Below are 24,104 nucleotides of genomic sequence, written 5' to 3'. Positions count from 1 at the left end.
AATAGCAGTTTCTTTATATGCTACTTTTGTGCAGTGTATTTCAGTTTGATAATCTGAGGGAGGGGTTTCAGGTCTAATAGCATTTGTGTTGCTAAATATGGTCCTCCTCAAGCCTGGAAGAGACCTGACTAAATCAAAAACAGAATTGGAGCAGAATGACATGACTTGCCTGGGAACAGTCAAGGCAAGTTGGATTGACAGATCAAACACATGCTAGTATTTGATAGCAGGGCCTGTTGTGAGAGGACAAGGGGTAATGGTTTTAAACTAAAAGAGGGGAGATTCAGGCTGGGTATGAGAAAGAAATGTTTTACAATGAGGTGGTAAAATACTGGAGCATGTTGCCCAGAGATGTGGTGGATGTGACACCCCTAAAGACATTCAAGGCCAGGCTGGATGTGGTTCTGGGCAACTTTATCTAGTTGAAGATGTCCCTGCTCATTGCAGGGGGGTTGGACCAGATGACCTTTGACGGTCCCTTCCAACCCAAACTATTCTATGATTCTATAATTCTACATAAGGAGCAAGAAGGGAATACCTTTGTTATATGTGGCACAGCCGGCCAGGGATTGTTGTCAACATTTCACTTAATGGCCTCACCAGATAAGTAATAATGTCCATGTTTTGTGCTTCTCCAGTAAGCTCCAAATTCAATTAAAGTATCTCAACATGAGTAATAATAATCATAATCATAATCATAATCATAATCATAATCATAATCATAATAATCTGCCCTCCCAGCTTTCCCTAACTGTGTGGGTTTTCACACCATTCATGTTGGATGCTTTAGCAAAACCTGCTGAAGAGCCTTGGCAGAACAGGGCACGGAGATGACAGGTTTTGCTCAATCTGTTCATTTTCCCTCATATAGTCTCATATCAACAACTTACAATGTTTATGTGATCTGTCTCTTTTATTGACCCCCTCAGGCAAGAGATGAGGCCAGGATGGCAGGTTGCTGCAGTTGTCAGCAGCTGTGGCAGGGGCGGCATCTCAGTTCTCTGCCCTTGGTTGTAGGCAAGCAATAGGGAGATAACAGCCTGGCCTTGCATTATTTAGTCACGTGAGATTTTGTCAGTGTATTGGTATTTTCCCGTCAGTATGGAAGGCACCATCAGAAAAAGCAATGATGTTACTTGGTGATGGGCTATTAAAGTATTCTTTATCTAAAGTGGCTTCTACTGGTTGAAGTTAAAAATCTCTTTGTGTAAGTTTAAATTTGACATGTTGTAATTAATTCCATACATTTCTGTTTGCTTTTAAAGCCAAGTGAGTTAATGTATAAAAATTCCCAGAAATATGCTGCTGATAAAAGTGATACAGAGGATAGTCTGTTACAATAATAGGACCAACTCTACTTTAATATTCCTTATCAAAAAATTTGGCAATACACATGCAAAAAAATAGTATATATATATTTTATATATATTTTTTTTTATTTTTTTTTTAGGGTGGTAGTCCAGAGCATTAGTCAGCAAACACAACTCCCATCTTTGTGCTTTATAGTAACTCTTTCACAGGGCAACAAAGCAGAACTACAGTTCCTGCTTCATGGTCAGGAAAAAAGATGTCTTTTCAAGCAGTTCTCAGTGTAAACCATGTAGAAGGTTTGGTAGATTAAATTGAGCTTTATATGCTATTGCAATGGTAGCCTGGCTAATTTTAGCTTACAACAATAGTCAGAATTGGATGGAAAGGAACCTCACTGTTAGATATGTGCCCCATGTGCTTGTCTTTTGAATGTAACATAGACTTATCCTGGGGGAAGCTTGTCCCATATGCATATTTAACTTAGTTTCAGTGTAATCCAGCAATTACAGTGCTGATATGCAGAAATGTTAATAACATTCTCAGAATTCAAATCGCCCAGTGGCACACTGAAGTCCTGATTACATCTTGCACCCTCTGAACATATATAAAACTGTAAGAAATTCAGCCAGATTTTTTTTTTTTTTTTTTTTTTTGGCCATGGTTATTCAACTGTGTCTCACTGTTTATGCCCCAAATTAGACGTCTTCCTCTGTCTGGGAGCAACTCTTTGTATTAGTTTACAATGGTTACGAAACAAACTACTCTGGAAAAATAACTGTGGGTTTCTGACAGAGCCACAACCCAAACTGCTCCTTCTTGGAGTTGTGAACCGTTACTCCAGTAAGACCCCAGTAATGAGCTAAAGTAGAGAACTTTTAACTTTACAGATACTACAGAGAGACCTACTTGTACAGCACAAGAATACCCATGAGATGTATTTAATATGGAAGGACATAAGGGCAATATTAGTAAGAATTAGGAATAATGTAATTATTAATTTGACAATTTTATGTGCTACATTAAAAAAAAAAATCCACGTACCAGAGAGGAGACAAAAATTGAGTCCTTCATTAGATGTTTAGCTACTGATATCGGTATCATTCTCATTTGTCGAGCAAGCTGGAAGTTCGTCACTTAAGAAAAGGTCCATAAACAAAGAGCAAATAATATGGGAGCTCTAGTGGCATTGTCAAAAAGCTTCTTGGCATTTAGAGAAACAGTGTTGGTAAAGCAAATGCATATTCTTTATCTAAACTTTTTCCTTGACATCTCTGTGTGAGGTACTACTTTAGCAGAAGGTAGTACAGAAAGAAAGGTTAGAAATTCTTGAGGGATCTGTCTCCACAAACTTCCAAGTCTGTGTCTGTTTTTGTCAAAGGTGGCTTTCACGGAGCGGTAGGAGTGCTTTGAATGAAGGTTGTTGCATCATGCACCATTGGAGTGATATCTGCGTTAGTGCCTAGGGACAGAGTGGTGTTAGGTACTGCAGCTGCAGGGCCAAGCAAGAGTCTGGGGAAAAGAATAATGAGTTTATAGGGCTTCAGGGTCTTCCCTGCACATGAGGTGAGCTAGGTACAATTCAGTGTACATGTGCACAGCTTAAGACAGGATGATGCAGCGAATAATGTTATTCTATGTACTAATAAGTACATTAGTAGTGTGGTGCTGGAGTGTGTAAGGCAACATTAACAATGAATTTTAAGTTTTGTGGTGCTTTTTATTGTAACTGTAGTGGGATTTTTGCTTACTTGTTTGTTGGAGGGGTATTTAGTTCTTTAGTACTGAGTAGATAGAGGATTATTTAGCAATAACTGTATTATGTGAGCTGCACATTATGAAAACTGGATATGTTTGCACATTTAGAAATACTGTGGTAAGCGGGAGGAAGAATGCCTTCTGAGCAGAGCCCTGTAATTTCCTCATGCCTTGTCCTCATGCGGCTGAGTGCAGCACTTGCAGAGAAGCAGATACTGGAGGTTATACGTGGTCTCACACCACCATCTGTCTTCCCGGTCCCCCTTCCTCATTGTGGTGCTTTCTCATATAACATTTGCGCTCTTGGTGTTCCTTTGTTTAGCTCAGTGAGGACATGAGGGACGGTAAAGCATACACTGTGATAAAAAGCTGGAACTTGCTGTTTGTAGACAGCATATTCCTATATTGTCATTGTTTGATTTAGTGCCCTTTACTGCAGTATCTCAGTCTCCAGAGGAGTACTGAATCCTGCTTCTGCTTGCACATCTAACTGGCTTCTTACAGTATAATTTGCAGAGATGCTGCTTTGGAGTATAGTGTCAGGGGGCTGCATTGGATGTGTCATCGAAACCCTCTTTCCTCAGGCACTCTCACTGCCAGGTTGCGTACCTGCTCCTTTTCATCTCTGTATGGCATCTGTCTGAGTACAGATGTGTCTGTAGTCCTGAAGAGGGTAGGAGCTTCCTACCATTGAGCAATGGACAATTTGTAGATCTGCCAGCATTCCTCCCAAGGACTCTGTGTCTAATAGCATTGAGGCAATTACTAGTAAGAAGGAAAATGTATCTACCATTGGAATTAGAAGCAGCCAGGGAACAGTTTATGGTATGTGGTAGGGAGGATTTCTTTTCCCCAAGTCTTTGCGTTCATTCTTGTTCAGAGCCTGATTACTCACAAATAGTATTTACCTTCGGGGAAATATATATAACTAGACATGCAAGATTCAAAAGGTGGTTACAGTTCACTGATTGTCACTATAGGTGGGAAATCTGAAATTTCCTTTTCTAAAACTTAAGTACTTATTTCAAAAGTAAGTTTATTAACCTGCTATTATTCAACCTAACCCTTCTCTGAAAAGCAAATTTACCATAATCATACCATTTAATAATCAAGCATCTTGTAGTCTTTTTAGGCAAAATATATAATGTGAACATTCATAAGAAAGTGTACTCTCAAGTGGCAGCAGCAAAATGTTACGCATTTTATTAAAAAACACATCAAAGTGAAAACCCTAACTTAAATTACCTCTCATTAGTGACTGCTGCTCTGCCTTCATTAATGATAAATAGGTCTCAAAGAGAAAAAAAAATAGTTGATTCGCCTTCCATGCCCTTTTCCTTACATAGGACTTATGGTGTGAGAGCCATTTTGAGACCTTAGTGATTGTGACTCTCAAACATTTCTCTCAGGTGAGAAATTTCTCCTCCCCTCTGCTTACATTTTTTTTGGTTTTTAAGACATGGTGGCATGCCAGGAAAGGCCTGCAGAGCATCCCTTTGCTCTTGCTTAGCAGGTTGGTCCCAGCCCTGACGCATTCTGTCTCTGACACTTTCAATAGGTAAAGTACCTCCCATTGCTTACAGGTTTGCTCAGGTCTAAGAATACTCATATCTTATGTGACCAAATTAGCTGAAGAAATAGGTGGAGATTTAGAACAGGCAGTTTTGTTTCTGCAGCCTCTCTGGGGGAGTCATTTGTGGTAAAGCTCTTCTTATAATACAAACATAATTTGGTTGATAAATGCAGTAAGTTCACTTCATTATTTTCATAGGGTCACATTCATTTTTGTATGTGAATGGCAGTTGGCTTATTTTTCAAAATGTTTGCAAGTCTCATGAGTTTTGTAATTTGTAGTGTCAATAAGTATCCATCCAAAAGCACGTTACTTGTTCTTTGTTATTTGTATCTGTTCTTCTTTAAAACAAATTTTAAAAACCTATATAGAAAGAGAACCATATGCTGGAGATCTTTTACATAAATCATTTTGCTAATGCTCGTGACACAGAAAGAAAAATGTGGGGTTTATAATGATAAGGAAAAATAATTTTACTACCAAAAAGCAGAATTTCTAAACTCTTAATGGGCATCTACACTAATAGGAAATATTGTACAGTTAGTTACTATCAGTAAGAGTGATACAGTAAAATAATGATAACATCTATTTAGAAAAGCTGCCTCAAATGCCTGTTAATTATATTCACTTTCAGATAAATAGGACAGTGTATGCTACCACTTATCTTTAAGAGGCCATAATGAAAGGTGTTCATGCACATTGTGACTAATCCAAGCTGGGACAGTAAAGACTTACCAGCGTTTGATGAGGGGTATATTACTGAATAGCCTTTTCAAAAGTGTGTCTAATTAGAAAAGGTTTTTTTCAGGAATGGTCATCTTCTAATCCAAAGTTTAGTTGGATTTTAGGTACATAAAAAAAGTCCCATCCCACCCATCTGCTGAAGGTAGCATAGTTCTTCCATAAACACAGAGGACATGTCCCAGCCAGCCTCAGCAGGGCATGTGGAAGAGCTGGGCCTAGACCATCTGCTAGGTAATACCCTTACCTTATCTTCAATAACCCTCCTTTATTTCATAGCCACTTTGTTTCACAAAGAGGGAAGGTTTTTTTCACCAAAGCCTGACCTTTGAAACCAAACTTCTTGAATTTTTGGAGATAAAGTTATATTAACAACAACCATGAGACGACATGGTTCAGAAGTGATAGAGAGAAGGCAACAGTATCCTCTTTCACTTAGTGCTTTTTTCCAAACAAATCCAAGACTCTTCGTATAAATGCTGTGACTGTTTGTAGTACAAAACAGGATGAAGTGTGAAAAACATTCCCTTATGCAAGGAATCATTCCCTTACTGAAGTCTCCCTTCCCTCAACCCCATGAGTCCTGGAATGTGCTGGTTTGGCCTTCTGTTTGTCAGGGGTTTGGTTTCGGGGGCTGGTTTTTTTGGTTTTTTGGTTGGTTTGGGGTGGGGGAGGTTGCTTTGTTTTTTAATTTTCATTTTGGTTGTAGAATCAAATGTTCCTTATTTTAAACAAGAAGTTATACGAAAGCTTCTCACAACTGCTATACTTAGGATTTAGTTATATAAACTCTTTTCCTTTCCCTTCTTCTTCTTCCTCTCCCTGTTGACGCGCCGAGCCCCTGGGAAATCTCAGCAGTGGAGCAAAGGCTGAACTCGGTTTGAGTTCCATATAGCATTGCTTACCTCCTGCCTCTCTGGAAACTCATTTTCCAATTGCTGCCACGGGTGGAGTAAATGGCACCAATCTTTCCATCTGGGATTCTTTCCACCTTGTGCCTTCTGTCACTGAGACAATACTTCTGCTTTCCAGACCTTTTGTGATATGCTCAAAAGTAAAACTGGCAACGCTCGATATTTTCCTTCCTTTTTCATCCTGTCAGGGAAAAAAAGAAAAAATAATCTTTTTAACAAGGGTTAAAAAAAATCTCACCAGTTAAACTGGATTGAATTGGTGCATCCTTATATTCTGCACAGTTTAACTCTTTCCCAAGGTGTTTGGGGTTTTTTAATAACAAAACATCCCCCAGCTTTTCGTATCTGGGATCTAAAACCACAATGGATTTCAAAATCCATGTAGTTTCATTTTTTATTACAAATAAGTGTAGTAGGCAATAGAATAGGGTATGTACTGAGAGTAGCTGGGCTTTTGAAACTGCCCTGTGCAGAGACTGCATATCCACACAGAAACTCTAAGTAAACAACTTAGATGTATGCTGTTTATTCCACTCTCTCTTTCTCTTTTCTTTGCTAACACAGGTCCACAAAGCTTCTCAAGTTCTCAAGGCCTAGCTTTTGGATGAATGTAATGTCAGTGTGGTTTCAAAATCACGTGCTTTCCTAGCTCTGTATCTTACCCTTCACCCAATGTTGCACAATGCTGGATTGTCAGCTAGGATAACAAGAGGAGCCAGATTGTGTTGTGCCACCTCTTGTCCTAGTTCATGCAAAAGTTGCCAGCAGGATATTTTTCTGTGTTTGTAGCACGTTTGGTGGATTTGGGGCACATTCTTTGCTTCCTTTCTCCTCATTCATGTGACCCTTTTCCAGTGTTTCCAAATGAGCTAATGTCTCTTCAACATGAAGGAAACCAACCCAAGTTGGTTAGGATGTGTATTGTTCTCTTGTTTTATTTGTGGTTTGTTTGGGTTTTTTTAATTGGTCTTTGTTCTGTTGTTTTGTTTGGGTTTTTTTTCTTTTTTGAAAGCATATCCACAAAAAGAATATGTAACTTTCTGCCCTAAGTACTTCTTTTGCATCAGGGATGGATATTTTAATGGAGCAAGGTGTAACAACAGAACAGTGCCATGTCTCTGTCCTCATGAGCATAGCTGCATGCAGATTAGAAAAGCTCTGTAGTGCTGCTACTGTATGCCAGATTTGCTATTTGCTCTTGTTTGCATGATAGTATTTCTAATATTCTAATATGATATGGAAATAATGGCACATCACAGTTCTTTCAACATATTGTATCACTGCTTTATCATATTAGGCTAATACACTGCGAGAGTTGATAGCACCTCTCCATGTCAAATGGGATCCACTTCTCTTGGCACTGAACCGATTGGACTCAAAGGTTGATAAACTTATCATTAGAGAATTGGCACGGCGGAGACTCAACTTCAGCCTCTTGCAAGCAACCTAATGGCCTCCGTTCAGAAAGTCAGTTCTTCCTGAATAACTTTGATGTTTATAACAGAGAACAGACCTGTTAAAGCATAGACAACCACATGCCTGGATATGAGGCCTCCAGGAAGGTGTCAAAGGGCATGGCCAGTCTTTTGAAGAATGCACCCTTTCCACAATGGGACTAGGCACAAAGTCAGATCCAGTCTACACGGAGCACATTTGCAGAAAATACTGACCCCCTGCATGGGAGAACGGAAGGGGAAGAGGGTCTTGGCAGGGGAAGGGCTTTGATGTCACTCAGTTTTGTTCTGCAGACCTCGAGGAATTAAAGAGGGATTCAGCCATGGTAACTGTAAAATCCTGTTGCTTGTACTGAACTCCACTGAACCTGTTCAGGCCAACTAGACAGAGTCATGCAGCATTTAAGCGTGCTTCACATTAGTGAAGGAAGTCACTTTACTTTGTCATGCTAAACTAAGTGTATTCTGTCAAGTGGAGGTATGTATAGACCTTTCGGAGATTTCCATTTATCTAATGATTTGTAATGAATTACCAGAGGGTACACTGGGATCATGGCGGAGAAGATACCTCGCACTGAGATTTATTAGACTCTGCAGATAAACTCTTCAGTTCCTCTTTATCTTCTAGGACTTAAACATGTGAGTGATGCTGCCTGGCCAAGCAGCACAAAGTATTCTCTGTATAACACCCAGACTCCAGAGGGCTGTTTTGGGGCCAGTATTTGTCTGGATGTCACTCAAAGTAGATTCAGATATTGTATTTATCATTATGTTCCAGGTCCCCTATGGGTTGATGTTTGCCTCTATCTCTGTAGTTAGAATGTGGATTTTCCTTAATATATTTGGCTAAGGGTGTATTGTAATAATGTTAATGCTAATTACTTGATATTTCATACTATCTTACGGGGAGATACTTTTAAAAATGTATTTTGAAATGTTTTCTTTCTGTTTGCTCAATGTATGGTATTGCATTATGTTAATACCAATAAAATTATATATATAGTTATATATATTTCCCTTTTATAAAGAAGTAAATTATGCTTTTTTGCCTCACAAACAGGAAATGTGCAGTGAATAAAATTACATCATTCTGCCTTACAGCAGGTGACAAAGCTTATAATAGTTTTAATATTCTTTTTTGAAAAATAAAAAGTATAGTATGACAAACTAGTTGGAAATTCATCAAAATGCATGTTTTGTGTTTCTGCTCAATGGGACTGTCACAAATCAGCCTAAATATTTAGCGATGTTGTTTTGGCATCTTTAATTTTTTCCAATCATCAAAAACATACGCTGTATTGCTATTATTGATTACAAAACTGTACTGTCATAAATTTTTGCCTGTTGGCCAAACAGACAAACCCAGTGAGTTTTTATGACTCTCTTGTCTGTAGGAATTGATTTTTAAATTTAATTTAGTGCTCTTTCCAATGCTTGGCAAAGGCAGAATTTATTTTTTATATAAGGTTGCCTTTGAAGTACCTGCCTCTGCCAGGGCTGATAAATCACTGCTAAGTACATAAAGATTCTGCAACCTGAAGGATATGTCATTAAAGCCTTGTTGGAATGGCCTGCAACCCCAGCCAGTCCTTTACATTCTGTCATTAAATTCCATAATTAGTTAGAGGTGAAATGTTTTGGAAATGAATTAGAGAAGCAGAAGCAAAGATGTGACTCAAAAATGTCCTTTGGCTGCCATTTGGAGTTGTTAGTTACACTGTCGGCTTATTTGCTGCTCGTAGCCAAAGGCCAGCATATATCTGTGCTAATATGAATTAGATTGTCTTCAGCTTCCTCTCTTTCTTTTCCCCACCCTTTCTAACATATTGTATTGAGTATCTTTGTTTTGCAGAGGCATTCAGAAGGGCTGTAATTAGCAGTCCCTGGCATTTAATTGCATACACATTTGTTAAATATTTTCTGTATGCCTTAAAATAAAGTATAGAAAATGGCAGTAAATGTTTCTTTTATGAAGGCATTTGATTTATTCATGAAGTCAGGATTTTTTAAAAGTGTTATTTTGGGCTTAATAAAGGAAATAAGCCAGCAAATTTTCAGTTTTGCCTTTGCGTAACCATCGTCTCTCAGGGCTGATGTTCATTTTCTTTCTCTTGTTTCTTTTGTGTGCAAACACATTCTGCCCAGTGGATGGGGAACAGACCTTTGCTGGGTGATGACTCTCATGTCAGTTATGAGAGAGATTCTTATGTTAAGGTGCATACGTGTTCACAAGTTCATGATGACATCTGATGACATGAGCAATGCCTAGAAAAGCTACATGGTATTGCATGTCTCTCATCACAGTAATAGCTCTGGTTCTCAAAGGTACTTTGTGTGGTGCTTACAGACCATGGCGGTGTGATGGGCATTCAGCAGCTGACAAGGGGTGCTTAGTATTTGGCAGTGTCATGCCCTATGTAAATAACATGTAAATCAGGGTGCAGATTAATTAGCCTGGAATCTAATCAGTGCAGCTATCATGACGTGCAATTATAAATCCAATAATAAATCTGAATATCTGAATAAATATGACTTCTGGGATAACATTTTCAGAAATATTTCAGGCCCCTTTCATAAATGCCGCAGGAGGTGCCTCCCTAACAGACTGCGGTGCATTACAGAGGTAACTAAGACAGCTATTAAGTTAGCCTGGCCCCCGCTCACACTGATTTGCCATGTTTCTTTCATGTTGAAAGTAGGATTTCAATTCCTAAGTGATGCAAGTGTTTTTGAAAATTTCACTCTCGGTGTTACATTTCCATATAAATAAGCAAACTTGGGATGCAGCCCGAAGCAGAGTTCATTTTCTCAGTGGGTGTTTCTTACCAGGAATAGTGTTACTCACCAGGAATGCACACCCCTTCCATTCAGGCTTGCTTTCAGGTATCAAGCCCATAAACCTTGACAGGCAGTACTGTTGTGCAAGCATGGCTGTGGCTTGATTCTGACTGGTGAGTAATGTCACTGCGCCTGTATCATTTGTCACTTAACTTTTCACAGCTTCGTGTGTTATAACAGCTTAGGTTTGTGAAAAAAATATTTTCCTGAAGGAGTAATTGCTTCCATATATCACTTGTGAGATGTATCCATAGGGACATCCTCATCCTGTTTAAAGTCACAAGCATCCCCAAACATGTAGTGGTTTACCCAGTTTGCTCCAGCTACTGGTTTACCTTGTAAAGACAAGAAGTTTTTCACTGTTTCTGAACTGTGAGGACTGAGGGGAAGCGTACCATCAAAATGTCATTGCTCTGTTTATTTCACTTCAACATTGGTAGCTTGTGGTAAAATTAAACAGCACTTATATCGATGTGTGGCACAGAAAAAAGTCAAGCTTTCTATTTCATCATGTTAAAATTCTCCCAGAGTCACTAAAATCAGTTCAGCAGATCAAGGTTAAACTGATGCCTTCATAGGCAACTTAATGAGTAGAGTACTGTGTCCAAATACCAAAAGATAACACTGCTGCCAAAAAGCTCTGTCACTGATTAGAGTTCCTTGTTACTTTGGGAAGCTTTGGAGTTATTTCCTCTTTGTTCTTATGCTCTCTCTGAAATCACAGCCCACCAGTATAAGCTCACGAAACAGCAGGGCTGGGAGCAAATGAGGAGCTTCTCCTGGTGCTCATTCGAAGTGTGTAAGAGCTGTCAAGAGGCAGCACGAACAAAGCAAGCTAATTATTCGCTCTGTCTGTGTTTTCCCTTCTCACTAACATATTAACCCATTTGCCGGCACCTGTACTTCATTCCTAAGTGGATATTGAAAATGCCTAAGTGTTACTGTCAGCACAACAACGCAGGACTGCAGGGAGTAACCTCGAGGATCGATTATTTTTTCTAATGCTGAGTTTAGTGTCAGCTGGTTTTACTAAGCAATTCCAGTTGCAAGGAAAGCTGAAAAGAGGTGATTGCCTCTGGGTGTGAGACTTCTAGTAAGACTGGCTCAGGTGTCCCATGAAGCTTGGAGGCTGAACATGCTCCAGCCTGCCACCTCACAAACTGCAGTCTGCAGGGCAGCAGTGGCTCACAAGGCTTGTCATTCAAATATCAGCAGAAAGGTGACCTCAGAGGAAGAAAATTTGCAGGGATCTACTGATCCAAGGTAAAAAACACTAGTGCCATAAATAGTTCACAAATAGAATTAGACCTTTAGTGTCACAGCAAAAGTTTAGCATCTCCCAGGCCTTACAAAGGCTAGGGTTGGATCTTCTAAAAGTGGTTATGGTACCTAACTGCTTCTGATTGAACTTGGTTCAAGCAGTGGAAAATACCTGAAATACCTTTGGAAATCTGTCCTATGGGAGATGACTTTTCCACTTGCCTGCACAGTTCACTTTATTTCAAGAAGCCGATATATGCTCATATATGTGAGAGGAGAGGAAGCCTCTTACCATTGAGTGGAAAACTCCAGCATATTGCTGAGCTCTGTTGTGTTCATGGTTTCAGTGAATACCCTCTCTAGGAAATATCTTTTTTTGCCTGCAGGTTTACATAATAGGAAAAAATAGAAACCATGTACAACTATCCTGGTAACCCAAAAATACTTCCCCTTTAGAGGAAAGGGTGGTTTTATACCATGCAAATTAATACATGTTCTCTGATTCTCCAGCCACTAATGTTTCACCAAACACATGGGTCAAAGCTTGTTTTTATACACTGCTCCTCCCTTTCTTGATTCAAGTCTTTGGGAAAAATCCTGCACTTTGAGGTACATGGGGCCAGTCAGGATGGAGGAATACACAAATCAGAAAAGGGCAGGCAAAGAGAAAGAATAACAGAGAAAAGGATTGCAAGGGCCAGACACTGCACAAGAAGCCAGCAACTTCCCTTCAGCTTGCTTAAACTCTTCATCACTTGTGGAAAGCATTAATATATACACATGTATATTTATATATACATGTAATATACACATGTTCGTATATATATATTTACATGCACAGGCATACTCGCATGCCCAGTCAGGCCTTGATTTTAATGTGGTGCAGGAGATGACACAGGTTTCTGTTTAATGTGGTGTAGGAGATGACACTGTTTTCTATAAACAGATTTTCTTTAACAGGGAAATCTGTTCTGTATTACCCAGAGCAGATGATTAGCAGCTGTCTTCTATGTAAACCTGAATTGCATCTCATTGAACCACCTGCCAGGCTTAAACACTGATGCTACTTCCTTTTCTCAGTAATCAGGGATGTGACTGGTAGTATTTTCCTACCAGGAGCTGACTTTCCATGTCACTGTGGCTCCCCCATACCTGTGCAGGGGTGACCTCATATGCAGCACACAGCTGTGCAGACACCATCTCCTTGTAAACCTTTCACTGATTCCACCATTTCATTCCTTTTAGCTTGTAGTCTGGGGGGAAAGGAAATACCTAGTTTAATCTGCCTGACGTCCATCCAAATAGTGTAAAAAGTGACTGTAATTCCTGGTTCTTTGCATCCTAAGCGTTTGGGTATGTCTCCCTCTTGTGCAATTTGAACTCTAATGATTAACCCGAACAACAGCAAAGATGGATTTAAGCCTTGCACATCCTTCTTTGGAAGATTTCTTCCCTCCCTTCCCCTCCAACACACCTAAACCCCACATTGATTCTACTGTTTTTTCTCCTTAAATATAGGGAGATCCCTTCTGTCTTCCTCTTAACTCTTCCCTTGGGTTGGGACCCTGTGGCCATGTTAGATCCCCTGCCTCTACCTGCCTGTTAGCACACTTAGGCCAGCAGATAGCCAGAGCTGGAGCTCGATAGCTTGCCATGGGAGGCCTCCCCTTCCCAAGGGATCAGCAGACATCTGTATGCTGCACTACCTCCCTGTAAAACCATTTGGGTTTTATAGACATGGCACAGCCAACATGCTGTGTGTGGCATATTACAAAACCCTTTGTTGGTCCTGGGATTATATCACTTATTAGTTAGCTTGTGGCAGGTAAGCTTCTCTGTTCCCAACATAGGTGCATCAGGGTCAAGAAGGCAAAGCAAAACAAAACACCCAGAGATTCATGCATCGGGGCCTGTTTTATCTAGTTTGAAACCATTCCTCAGAGGCAAGGGGTGCTCTCTGTTTTGGTGGAGCATTTACTGATACCTGCAGAAAGTCTCTGGGAGGCTTCAGGTAGAGGCATCCCCTATGCAAAAAGTGAAGCAGAAAGTTGTAATTCTCAAATTGGAAGAAAATCTTTGGGATATGTAGGGGGAAATAACATATGGCAGCTGTTTGAAAACATAATTAGTGATGTATTCTAACAAAAACTGCCTCCTTAAGATCCTGAGAAAGCTGAGCTGAGCTGATTCTTCTGCCAGAGAGAGTGAGCTCACAGGAAGGAATGGCAATGGGAGCTAAAATTTCAGTGGAGCCAGGGGGTTTCAGTCTGACTGTGCCTTGTTCTCTCTCTGTCACAGACTTCGCAGCAGTTTGGCTTTCTCAGGATTTGCAGAGCATGTAATTTCATTCAAATGCAGGGCTAATTGCAAGTAGAGCAGTGGGCGTGCATGAGAGGGAGTTGCACAGCAAAGGAAAGCACGTCACTAAGTTGTAAAGCTAGCAAAGAGGATAGCTGGAAAATGGAGAATGCTGTCAGCAGTGTCCATCAGTCAGGACAAGAAGTCTAAAGGCAAGAGGATGAACCTGGGTGGTGTTAGGAGGCACTGGCAAAGCACAAAGGGGCCTCAAAGGAGAGCTTTAACCCTTCAAAAATCTGACCTTGTCAGCACAGTGAGTGACAAAATTTATGATTGACTGTGTCGTGCTATCCTTGCATGGGCAGTTATGTGCATTTATAGCCCGGGCTCCTCTGGTGCCTCACTGAAAGAGGAAAACCATGCAACCTTTTGGTGGCTTCAGCTTTTACAGAGTGCGTCACAGAAGTGCAGGAACCTCCACTGAAAATTACTGGATGTTATTCCATATACTTAGAGCAGATTTGAGAGAAATGTGTGCCTAGAGATTCTCTGTGTCCAGAGGGCAACATGTTAGGCAGCTTGGTTGCAAAAGTGACCTTCTGCATGGCCCTACTTCAGAACCATTTTCCTGAATCACCAGTTTACAGAGACCAATCATCTCTTGATCCATGTAAATACCAGTGATAACTGCTTCTCTCTGGTCACTTTTCACTCAAGTGCGTGATGTTCTTATTTATTGGTCTTGGGATCTTGGTTTATAAGAGCGAAATAATGGAAAGATGACTAGCCTGACGGAGCCAAGAGGTGGTTACACTTAGTACATCGTGGAGCTCAGGGCATGCTCTTTACAACAACAGACGACAGCACAGTGTAAGAAATCCCACCAGTTTTTCCTGAATGCCAACAATCCAAACTATTCCTGACCTCTTAAAGTTTCACCTACCCAGCTACAATCTGCATCTCTCTCTCCAGAGGAAATGTAAACGTGGATACAAACATTTACTGCATTTTAAGAAGCAAGGGCAAAGTACAAAAGGTTCAGAAATTCTTCCTTGTGGAAAGCAGAATAATGAAAAATAATAGCACACAATTTCCTAGACTGATGTATTATCTTCTGAATTTAATGCAAATGGCTTTGCATTCACTTGAAGACACAGCAGACGCTTCACTGTTACAAAATTCATTACCTATACATTTGGAAGATACAATTCTGAATTAGATTTTGTATGCTGCAGAGTTTATGAAGCTTTATTTGTAGTCCAGAGTTACAGAGTTGTTCAGGCTTGGGTGGGGAAGGGGACAAACCTCTTGCTTCAGAGAAGAGACCCTCCTTTTCAGTTGTATGTGGAAACAAGGACAAGTATGACAGTGTATTCAGAGAAACACAGAGATGCAACCCATGACTCAGCAGCCAAGTGAGGGTGAAAAACAACCTGCTGCATTAACTGCTGTTCTGAGGTCATCTGCAAATCCCATTAGGCCACGTTTTCTACTTGAACAAGTCAGTACCTGAGGCTTTATTCTTCCTTAAGGAGACAGCCCTTCTGTAGTAGCATGACTCGCATACAAATCCACCAATTTAAAAAAAGAAAATATGTTTTAAGCTCAGCTGTACGTCTAATCAAGTACCTCAGATGCTTTATAGTGCCAAGGGTTTCACCAACACCTACCGGAAATCAATCAAAGCCTTTAGCAGAAGGGTGAGGGAGGGGAGATTCGTGTGTAATCTCATTCCCGCCTACTGAGAGCCATTGAGAGCAGCAGTACCACCACCTTCAGTGTTCCTCTGGAAAGTATTAAGGGCTTGAGATGTGTTATTGTGACACCTGCTGCCCTCTCCCCCGCCGTGGGTGGAACAAGCCAGCGTCGTGCCCTGTTTGAGCTTCCCCCGCCCCAGCGAGACATTTAAGGGAAAGGACCTGCTCTTTTTCTTCCCTGCTCTTTCCTTCATAGCAAGTCCCAACCCCTTTTATACACATCGCCCGTAGCTGCAGCACCAAGGCAGTGACAGAGCCTGGGGGAGGCAGCCCAAGCTGGGTAGAGGTGATGTGCTGATGCGTTTCAAAGAACTGCCATGAGTGCTCTGCTGCCTAACCCTGCCCGCATCATTCTCCTGTAGTCCTGCGCCTCTTCCCATGCAGCCTCAGAGCACATTTGGAGTGAGGGTAGAAATCCCTCTCACTGAGGCCCACGGCAGCTGCCTGCCCAAGAAGGTGAGCCCTGAGGAGCACCAGCCACGCAGATTGCCAGGCTGGCAGTGCAGGGAGGGAGGGCAGCACAAGCCCCCAGTCTGGCATTTGAGCTTGCACAGGCCATGCTGCCTTCCAGGTTCATTAAAGGCACCTCTCATTCAGGATTGAACCTAGGGGTTGAACCCAAATGTTGTCCTTCACCATGGTGAGGACCTTTGGTGTTTGAGGAAGTCATGGGCTTTCGATGGCAAGCCTGGATGTGGTGGGTGGTTGCTGGTCCAGGCTCTAGATCACCTTAGCAAAGTAAATTCAGATGACACAGAGCCAAAGCACTGGTTTGCTTCTTCAGCAGACTGTCCCTGTATTAATCCCACTAATCCCCTGAGGGTACAATGTGGCAATGCTGCTGGGGAAAAGACTGGGCTAAAGAACTTTTTTGCTTTGCACAATGGATAAAGGGAAGAAATATAAAATACCCCTGTGTCAGATAGAGGTGAGTTTTTTCCCCTTTGCCCTTTAGCAAATCACTCCCATTCCCCAGCTGTCAGAATGGTGGACTTCAGTGTTCAGCAACAGAAACTGACAGAGAGATCCCAATCATCTGGTCTCGTTGCTGGATGGAAGCATAAAAATTAAGACTGGGAGAGATTTTAACTGATATTTGAGTATGTAAATACTGAATGTTTTGCCCTTTAACACATTAGATGTTTTAATAAGAAAGAAATCCACAAGAAAGAGAAATGCATTGCATTTCTGTTTTCTTTAAAGATGAAAATTACAGCGATAAACCCAGCTCTCCAAGCAGAGTAGCACACGATGGGAGGATTTAGGGAGCTCTGTACAGACCCACACCACCTCCATCAATAAAAAGCCTCGAATCTTTCTTGACTCCATATCTCTTAAAAAAAAAAAGTGCTTTAAAAACAGCTACTGCCTAAAAGGGTAAAGGAATAAACTGATGAGAGATATAGCTAAATTAGTTGCTGTCTGCAAAGTTCTTTGGTTGTGTAAAGATCTCTACAAATGCAAACACTTTTTGTGATGGGGTGTGAAGACTTGGGTCTCTGGAGTTCTTGCCTGATACTGAGGTGAGTAGTTGCTATATTGCATGGTATGGGCTTCAATGGGACGTTGCCTTGGGTAGCTCCTAGAAATGTCACTTCTAAACACTAGCTGTCCTCCCTGTTGGTGCTTGATAAAAAAACCCTCTCTGAATATCTGAGAAGACTGAGGTTCACTACTTATGGGCACTTTATCATGTACTGGACTTTCATGCAGTGGAGATGGCTATGTCTTGGTGCATGGTTAGTCACAGGATAAAAGAAATGCTTGAAACCAAACATTCCTACAAGAGCTTTCATGAAAGCATCCTGAGGACACGGACACCTTGGGGCGGAAAAGCATACACCACTGTGAAAGCCAAGTCGGGTGGGAGGGTCCCAAGGGCTCTGGAGACAGCTGGGAGGCTGTGCACAAGCAGTGGCCAGCTGTGGTGGGTACAGTGGTGTCAGTGTGAGAGGGGCAGCAGGGACAGAGCTGCCTGCCCCACTGGCTGGCTGGCTGGCTGCTCCCACAGGGCTGCCCTGCCTGCTCCTGGTCACCACACAGCTGCTCCTGGCACTTCCCAAGTTCGTACAGTTATCAGTGTGTTCTGAGGGAGACGGTGTGTGAGACGTGGAAATGTTTTGATGCCTTCTAAATGAAGCATTTCAAATGCTCACATCAGAGTAATATTTCATCCCCAGCCTTTGCTCAGTTTTCCTTTAAAATGCTGCCGGTGCTAGTTAGAACAAATAGTTTAAAATCTGTAGTAAACAAACAAACAAACCTATAATGCAAACAGCTCTGGTTTGGTTTGCCACACTGCTGGGTAGGCTGTCATGAATGTGCTCTTATATCCAGTCTGTAGTCTGCTACTGAACCTTCAGGTAAAGTAGAGTAAGAAAACAAGTGACAGCATTACTGATTATTGAACAACATTCTTGAGTATCAAAAATGAGAGGCAAAAATAAGTGGACTTTTCTAGGAAGGAAATGACACGTCATTCCAAGGCCACCATTATAAACATAATCTTGAATGCCATATTAGTGCTCTCGGGCCAAGATCCAATCCCTGATCACCTTCTTCAGCAGGATGCTTCCAGAGTTTCCTTTCCTTGTAATAACAAAGTCACCAGCCTATTTAACTGCAGTGCTAGAAATGTGATTTCTGCCAGTATGCTACTCTAATATTAGTACACCTTGCACTATTTCTCTTTTTTCCTTTTTTTTCCTGTGCGAGTTAACTTTACATTCTTGAACGGTTTTTTCCCTTCCTCTTGAAGACAATAATGACAGGAGCAGTTACAATCATGGCATTTTTTTCTGGAACTTATGGTCTAGTTAAACCTGTTAAACATTTTGCAAAGGCTTTTTGATAGATCTTCAATCACATTAATGATACATTGTTCCTTTGTCTATTTTTTCCTTTTTTTTTTTTTCTTCTTTTTCTTATTACAGTTGAAACTATAAAGGAAAAAACAGCAGACTCCTTGCAAGATTTGTACAGAGCCTTGGAGCAGGCCAGCCTGTCTCCTTTAGGAGAACACCGGATTTCCACTAAGCTGGAGTATAAGCAATCTTTTATAAAGAGATGTAGCGATCCAGTAGTCAATGAAAAACTGCACCAGCTGCGAATTCTGAAAAGCACTTTAAAGGTGAGATAAAAGAGGGAGGAAAAATCCTACCCCAGGGTTGGATCAGACTGCAGTGTATTCGGAGATTAATTGTGCGCAGCTGGAGTCCAGGCTGAACCTAGTGTGCGGAACAAGGGAGACATGTGGAAGTGCTGGTCACTAAGCAGAGAAAAATGTGCCTTGGGAGAGCAGTCGAAGTGAGTGGGATCAGTTTTTATTTCTGCACAGATAAAATCTCAGCAGCTGCTCCTCCTCTAGCTAGTTTAACAGAATTTGAAACCAAATTATGGGAGGAAACCTTAATCTCTCTTTTGTCTCTGAACATTTTCATTTACCAGAACTCATTCATTCTGTAATTGCCTAATTCTAAAGTTAAGCAAAGGCAGCCTTTCAGAAGGGAGCAGTACCTTTTGCAACACTTTTGATTATTTTCTGATTGCTGAGCTTGTCCAGGAAGAAACTGTGTGCTTGCTTTCTGTGTGATAGGATCATTGTATTTAATTAGTAGGATTGATTAAATAAATAGATAGTGGTGATGACAGATTTTAAGATTTTTATGGTTATTCTAAATGTACCGCAGCTCATTTAGCCTCCCTGTCAGCTTTTTTGTTTGTTACAGCAGTTTCAATTCTGCCCTGATAGAGATTTCAGCAAACAATATGCTGAATTTCCCCAGGGACCCTGTTAACTATATTAAATTACCACATTTTAAGACACTAGATAATTGTACAGTGGATTTTGTAACAGCTTTCATCAGAGAGGGCTTTATCAACATTAATTAATTTAGTTCTCCATCACCTAGAGAAGCATTTAAGCATTATTTTCATGCTGTGGGGCTCCCATCCTGAAAAAATCTTATGCAAGCGTAACTTTCTGCACTGTATCATCTCATTGAAGGCAACTGCTACATTTGGGTAAGTGAGTCTTTACAGGATTGGGGATTGGCAGAAAAACTCAAGGTACACAGGCTCACCACGTGACTTCTACAAGCATGTGAAACTGAAAGAAAATTAAAGTACTGTCAGACATGTGGGGGGTGGCAGGAGGTTCACACTGTATCTGTGCTTTTCTACATGGCGGGATTACTCACACTGAAACTGTGGTTCAGCAGCTTGCGGCCATGCTTAATTGTCTTTCTTGTTAGCATTTATTGATACCTGAGCTACATTATGCCAATGCCTTCCTAGAAATGGAATTGCTTTCCTTCAGGGAATTCCAAAACCAGCACAACCTCCTGACCCAGAGGATGCCTGTTCTCATGCTTGGGACTTCTTTCTTTTGGACCAAGCAAAGCCAATTTGTTCATTCTTTGTCCATGAGCCATATTTTCTAAACCTGTCACCATTCTTGTTTGGACCATACTACTGGTAGTCGTATGTATCCATAGCTACTGCTGTTACCTAATCAGTTATTCTCTCTTTGTATCAGTGCATTTGCTTTCTCTTTCCTGAATGCAGCCAATTGCACTGGCCTGTTGGAGTTGGTGTTCTGAACTCTTCCGGAATTTTTCCAAATTAATAGTAGCCTGAGACAGCCCTCCAAATCGCTTCTAACTTTTGTTGTCCATAGGCTCTCTGTCCCATCATCAAAGACCTTAACAAAAGACCCTCCGCTCTCTTTCCTGTGACCATTCTCCTACCCACAAGTATGGACTGGCAGTGCAGAGGTGAGGTGTGGTGCAGAGAGGATAGAGTGGAAATTGATGGCGACCATATCATTCCTATGCAGAGGAGTAGTGCTGGAAACCTGTGTGTTAGCTGTGTTTCCAAGGCTTACGTCTGTTGCATCTGGCTTTCACTGCTTGCAACAATCACAAGTGGCTATGAGTGTATCTGAGGCTTAATCTGATCCGTACTGGCTGCCTGTTGTCTCTTGATAAACTAATCACTGGCCAGTGATTGTGATGCAGTCACATCCCCTGCTTCGATGATGGCTAAAGAGATACCAGCAGCTACATTAGATTTTATCCTTTTCTGCCTTCTCTTTGCCACTGCAGTGGGAGGAGGAGATTGCAGCCAGCCAGCCCATCGCATACACTGGATCTCTAATGAAGATGATTTGTCATTAACATGGGGGTCCTTGCACAAGCCTTTGCAGTGTAGCCCTCAGATATCCTCATGACAAGCCCAGTAAAAAAGGCTTAGCTCTGCTGGCAGGCGGGAGGCCGTCTCTGCATCCCACACAGTACTACTTTTGCTGATCAAGAATTGCAAACAGATGGCACTTCATTGTGTGAAACCCATCCTGAGAAATGCAAGCAGCTAACAGTAAACAGTACAAGGCTTGTTTTTTCTTGAGCTGAACAAGGGGTGAGGAAGGGGAATAGGAACTGTTTCTAAGGATGCTGGACAAGGCAAGGGAAGCCCTAGGCATGCAGGGTGATGTGTGACACACTGGAGGAAGGGCTTCTGTTTGCAAGCAGTCGTAGAGCAGTCAGATAGTCCCCCTGCTTTTAGGGGCTCTGTGGCTTGAGTTTGCTTCCCCCATTCTCCCCTTCCACCCATGAGACTGACTCGTCACTCACATTGACTCTTTGCTTGTTCTTTTTCTCTCACAGGCCAGAGAAGGAGAAGTAGCCATTATAGATAAAGTTCTGGATAATCCATCTTTGACATCTAGAGACTTTCAAGAATGGAAACAAATGTACCTTGATCTCTTCATGGACATCTATCAAAGCAGCACCCCAAGGGACTCTGTTAATGGCTCGTCTGAGGTTGATGCACTTATAGCCTCCTTAGCGCACACTCACTCTTACATTGAAACACATGTATAAAGGTCTCTCTTTTTGCCCATTTGCTACACTCCAGCCCTTTACTTAAGTGCATAAAGTAGTTTTTATATCAATATGTGGGAGCGCTAGTAAATTATATTTTAATGTTACTCAGCTGTGTGAAGTAAACCTTCAATGGTCAACAATACCACGTCTTTAATGAGGATTTGTATATTTTGTATGCTACCAATGCTCTGCTTGTGTTTACCTTCTGTGAAATAACAAAAATAATCTTTAGCTATTAAAGAAAAGTATTTAAAAGCATTTTTGGAAGACTGTGGCCTTCAAGGAGGAAGTTCCACAAGCTAGGGTTTTGTTATCGAAGGTTGCTTTTACAATGATATTTTATATTATATAATTCCAGTATTGCATTGCATTTTTGGAGTGCGGGTACTATTTTGGTGGTGGGAGAAAACCAATTTTTATATTTAATGAGAAACTCTAGGAGTTTTCTTAAATAACAGGGAAAAAGTGTAATGCGGCGCTTGTGTTTCAGTTTTGTCAAACACACAAAAGGGGGAAAATCAGCAGACAGAAATGACTGATGGGAATTTAAGTATCAAAATGTTAGGTCTTATTTCCTTGTGCTTTTGTAAAGCCTGTTGCTAAGATTTACTATTGGTGCAAAGGGATGCTGGTTTGTATGCTAATGAAGACCAAATTATGTGTTGGTTGTCTCTTAACCACATTTGGTTGATTTTTTAAAAAATTAGTCATGGTACTGTCATTTATGCTGCTTTTGTACTGAAGGTATCAGTATAATGTGTAGATTTTGCAAAGGAGAAGATGTGGACTTTGAACATCCTCGATAGCTGCGTTTCTCTTGCCCAGAAAAGCAGCAGTGGAAAAGGTTCCCAAAGAAATGCTCCGAATCTGAGAAGCTTTGAAAATTCCCACAATAGAAAAGGAATGAATAGGATTTTTCAAGCAGTCTCTTATGTGTTTTCTGAGCTGTGAAATTTGGCTGTATTGTATGCAGGGAAAATATGTGATGGGAGCAGAGTTGAGCACAGAACCTGAAAAATAAGTGAGGAGTAAAAAAGCCTCTGGTTTGCTTTTGAAGGGGAAGGGATGCCTCTGGGTTCTGCTGAGTTCACAAGCCAATTAAAATGTTTTAAACTTCCATGAGATGCAAGATATGCTGGAGACAACTCAGTGAATATGAGTAGAAATAGCTCCTTAGAGCTAGGCACAGGCCTGGAATAGGAAAATGGGAGGGAAACCTTAAATCACATTTTTACATTTTATGGGCTTGTTTTTGAAAAGTGATCAGAGCATGACAAAATATTTCTGCTGCTTTTCAGTATTTTGCTGCATAAGTTAGGACTCACAATGATTTAATAATGCTCATGTGAAAGGGAAAAGCCTCCTTTACACTCTTTACAGCGAGTTGTACTCTTAACCAACTTTAGACTATTGCCTGTACAGCTCAGTGAATGTACTTTATGAGCTCTGATATTTCCTGGCAGTTATATCCATGAAGGGTTGAAGGAAAGAATGGATAGATTTACCTTCTCTTTCCTCCTTTCTTTCTTTCTTTTTATTCCTCTATCTCTCCCCCTTTTTTTCTCTCTTTCTCCTCTTTCTCTCTTTCTTTTTCTCTCTCTCTTTCTCTCTTTCTTTTTATTTTACTGCATTTGGATTGCAAATGTTTTGCAGATTTTGCACAATTGTACAGAAGAGTGGCCTTTCTGTAGCCCACTTTCAGTAATCCTATATTCAAGTCGATATGGATGACAAATCATGTATTAACGTTTGTATAGAATTCTGGATCTAGTGTAATATTTGTACCATTAGAAGACTATTGTTTGTATAAACTGGACATTTATTTACTGCATGGGTACTGACTTGTATATTAAATTTGTGAGGTTTTTTGTAAATTTCTCTTAAAAAATGCTTGACTTGAAATGGGTTGTGCTATTGTTCCAAGCATTTAGATTCTCTTGCTATTGTTTTACTGGACCAAAAGTAAATATATTCATATAAAAAAAACCTCTTTATATCTGATGGATGTATATGCACATTGTGTAGTTGATTCCTTGTCAAAACCAAGGCAGTTCAGAAGACTTAGATCTGTTGCTATGCAACAGCTATTCTGCCTGCACTTTACATTAGTAAAGTCAGCTTGATTGCTTTAAAGGTGAAAATTAAACATTACAGTTTTTTAAGCTAGTTTAGTGACAAAGAACATGTGTCCTCTCCATTGTGCTGCCTTCTTTTAAGACTATTAAATGTTCTTCTATATATATTTTTATTGTATTAACTCTCAGCCTAGAAAGGGAACACTGTAAAATGAAGTACAATAAATTTAGCTTTTAAATGAA

General features: G+C 40.7%; 1 protein-coding gene across 10 annotated transcripts in view; it reads left to right on the top strand.

Moving 5' to 3' along the window:
• Positions 1–24,104, top strand: part of CNKSR2 (connector enhancer of kinase suppressor of Ras 2) — a 220,460-nt gene extending 196,356 nt beyond the window's left edge. For 6 of the 10 annotated variants that reach the window (XM_030476532.1, XM_030476533.1, XM_030476531.1 and 3 more), the window contains one exon: positions 7,592–9,799. In XM_030476532.1, coding sequence (XP_030332392.1) covers positions 7,592–7,596 — 5 coding nt within the window. In that variant the 3' untranslated portion in view covers positions 7,597–9,799. Of the gene's footprint in view, positions 1–7,591; positions 9,800–18,834; positions 19,032–21,567 lie in introns of those variants that run through there. The other 4 variants (XM_030476537.1, XM_030476541.1, XM_030476540.1 and 1 more) reach the window with 1 other exon arrangement.

Source organism: Strigops habroptila, chromosome 2, assembly GCF_004027225.2.
Source record: "Strigops habroptila isolate Jane chromosome 2, bStrHab1.2.pri, whole genome shotgun sequence".
NCBI classification, from domain to species: domain Eukaryota; kingdom Metazoa; phylum Chordata; class Aves; order Psittaciformes; family Psittacidae; genus Strigops; species Strigops habroptila.
Note: the sequence above shows the minus strand (reverse complement) of the source record. Positions and strands in the feature narration are given on the sequence as shown.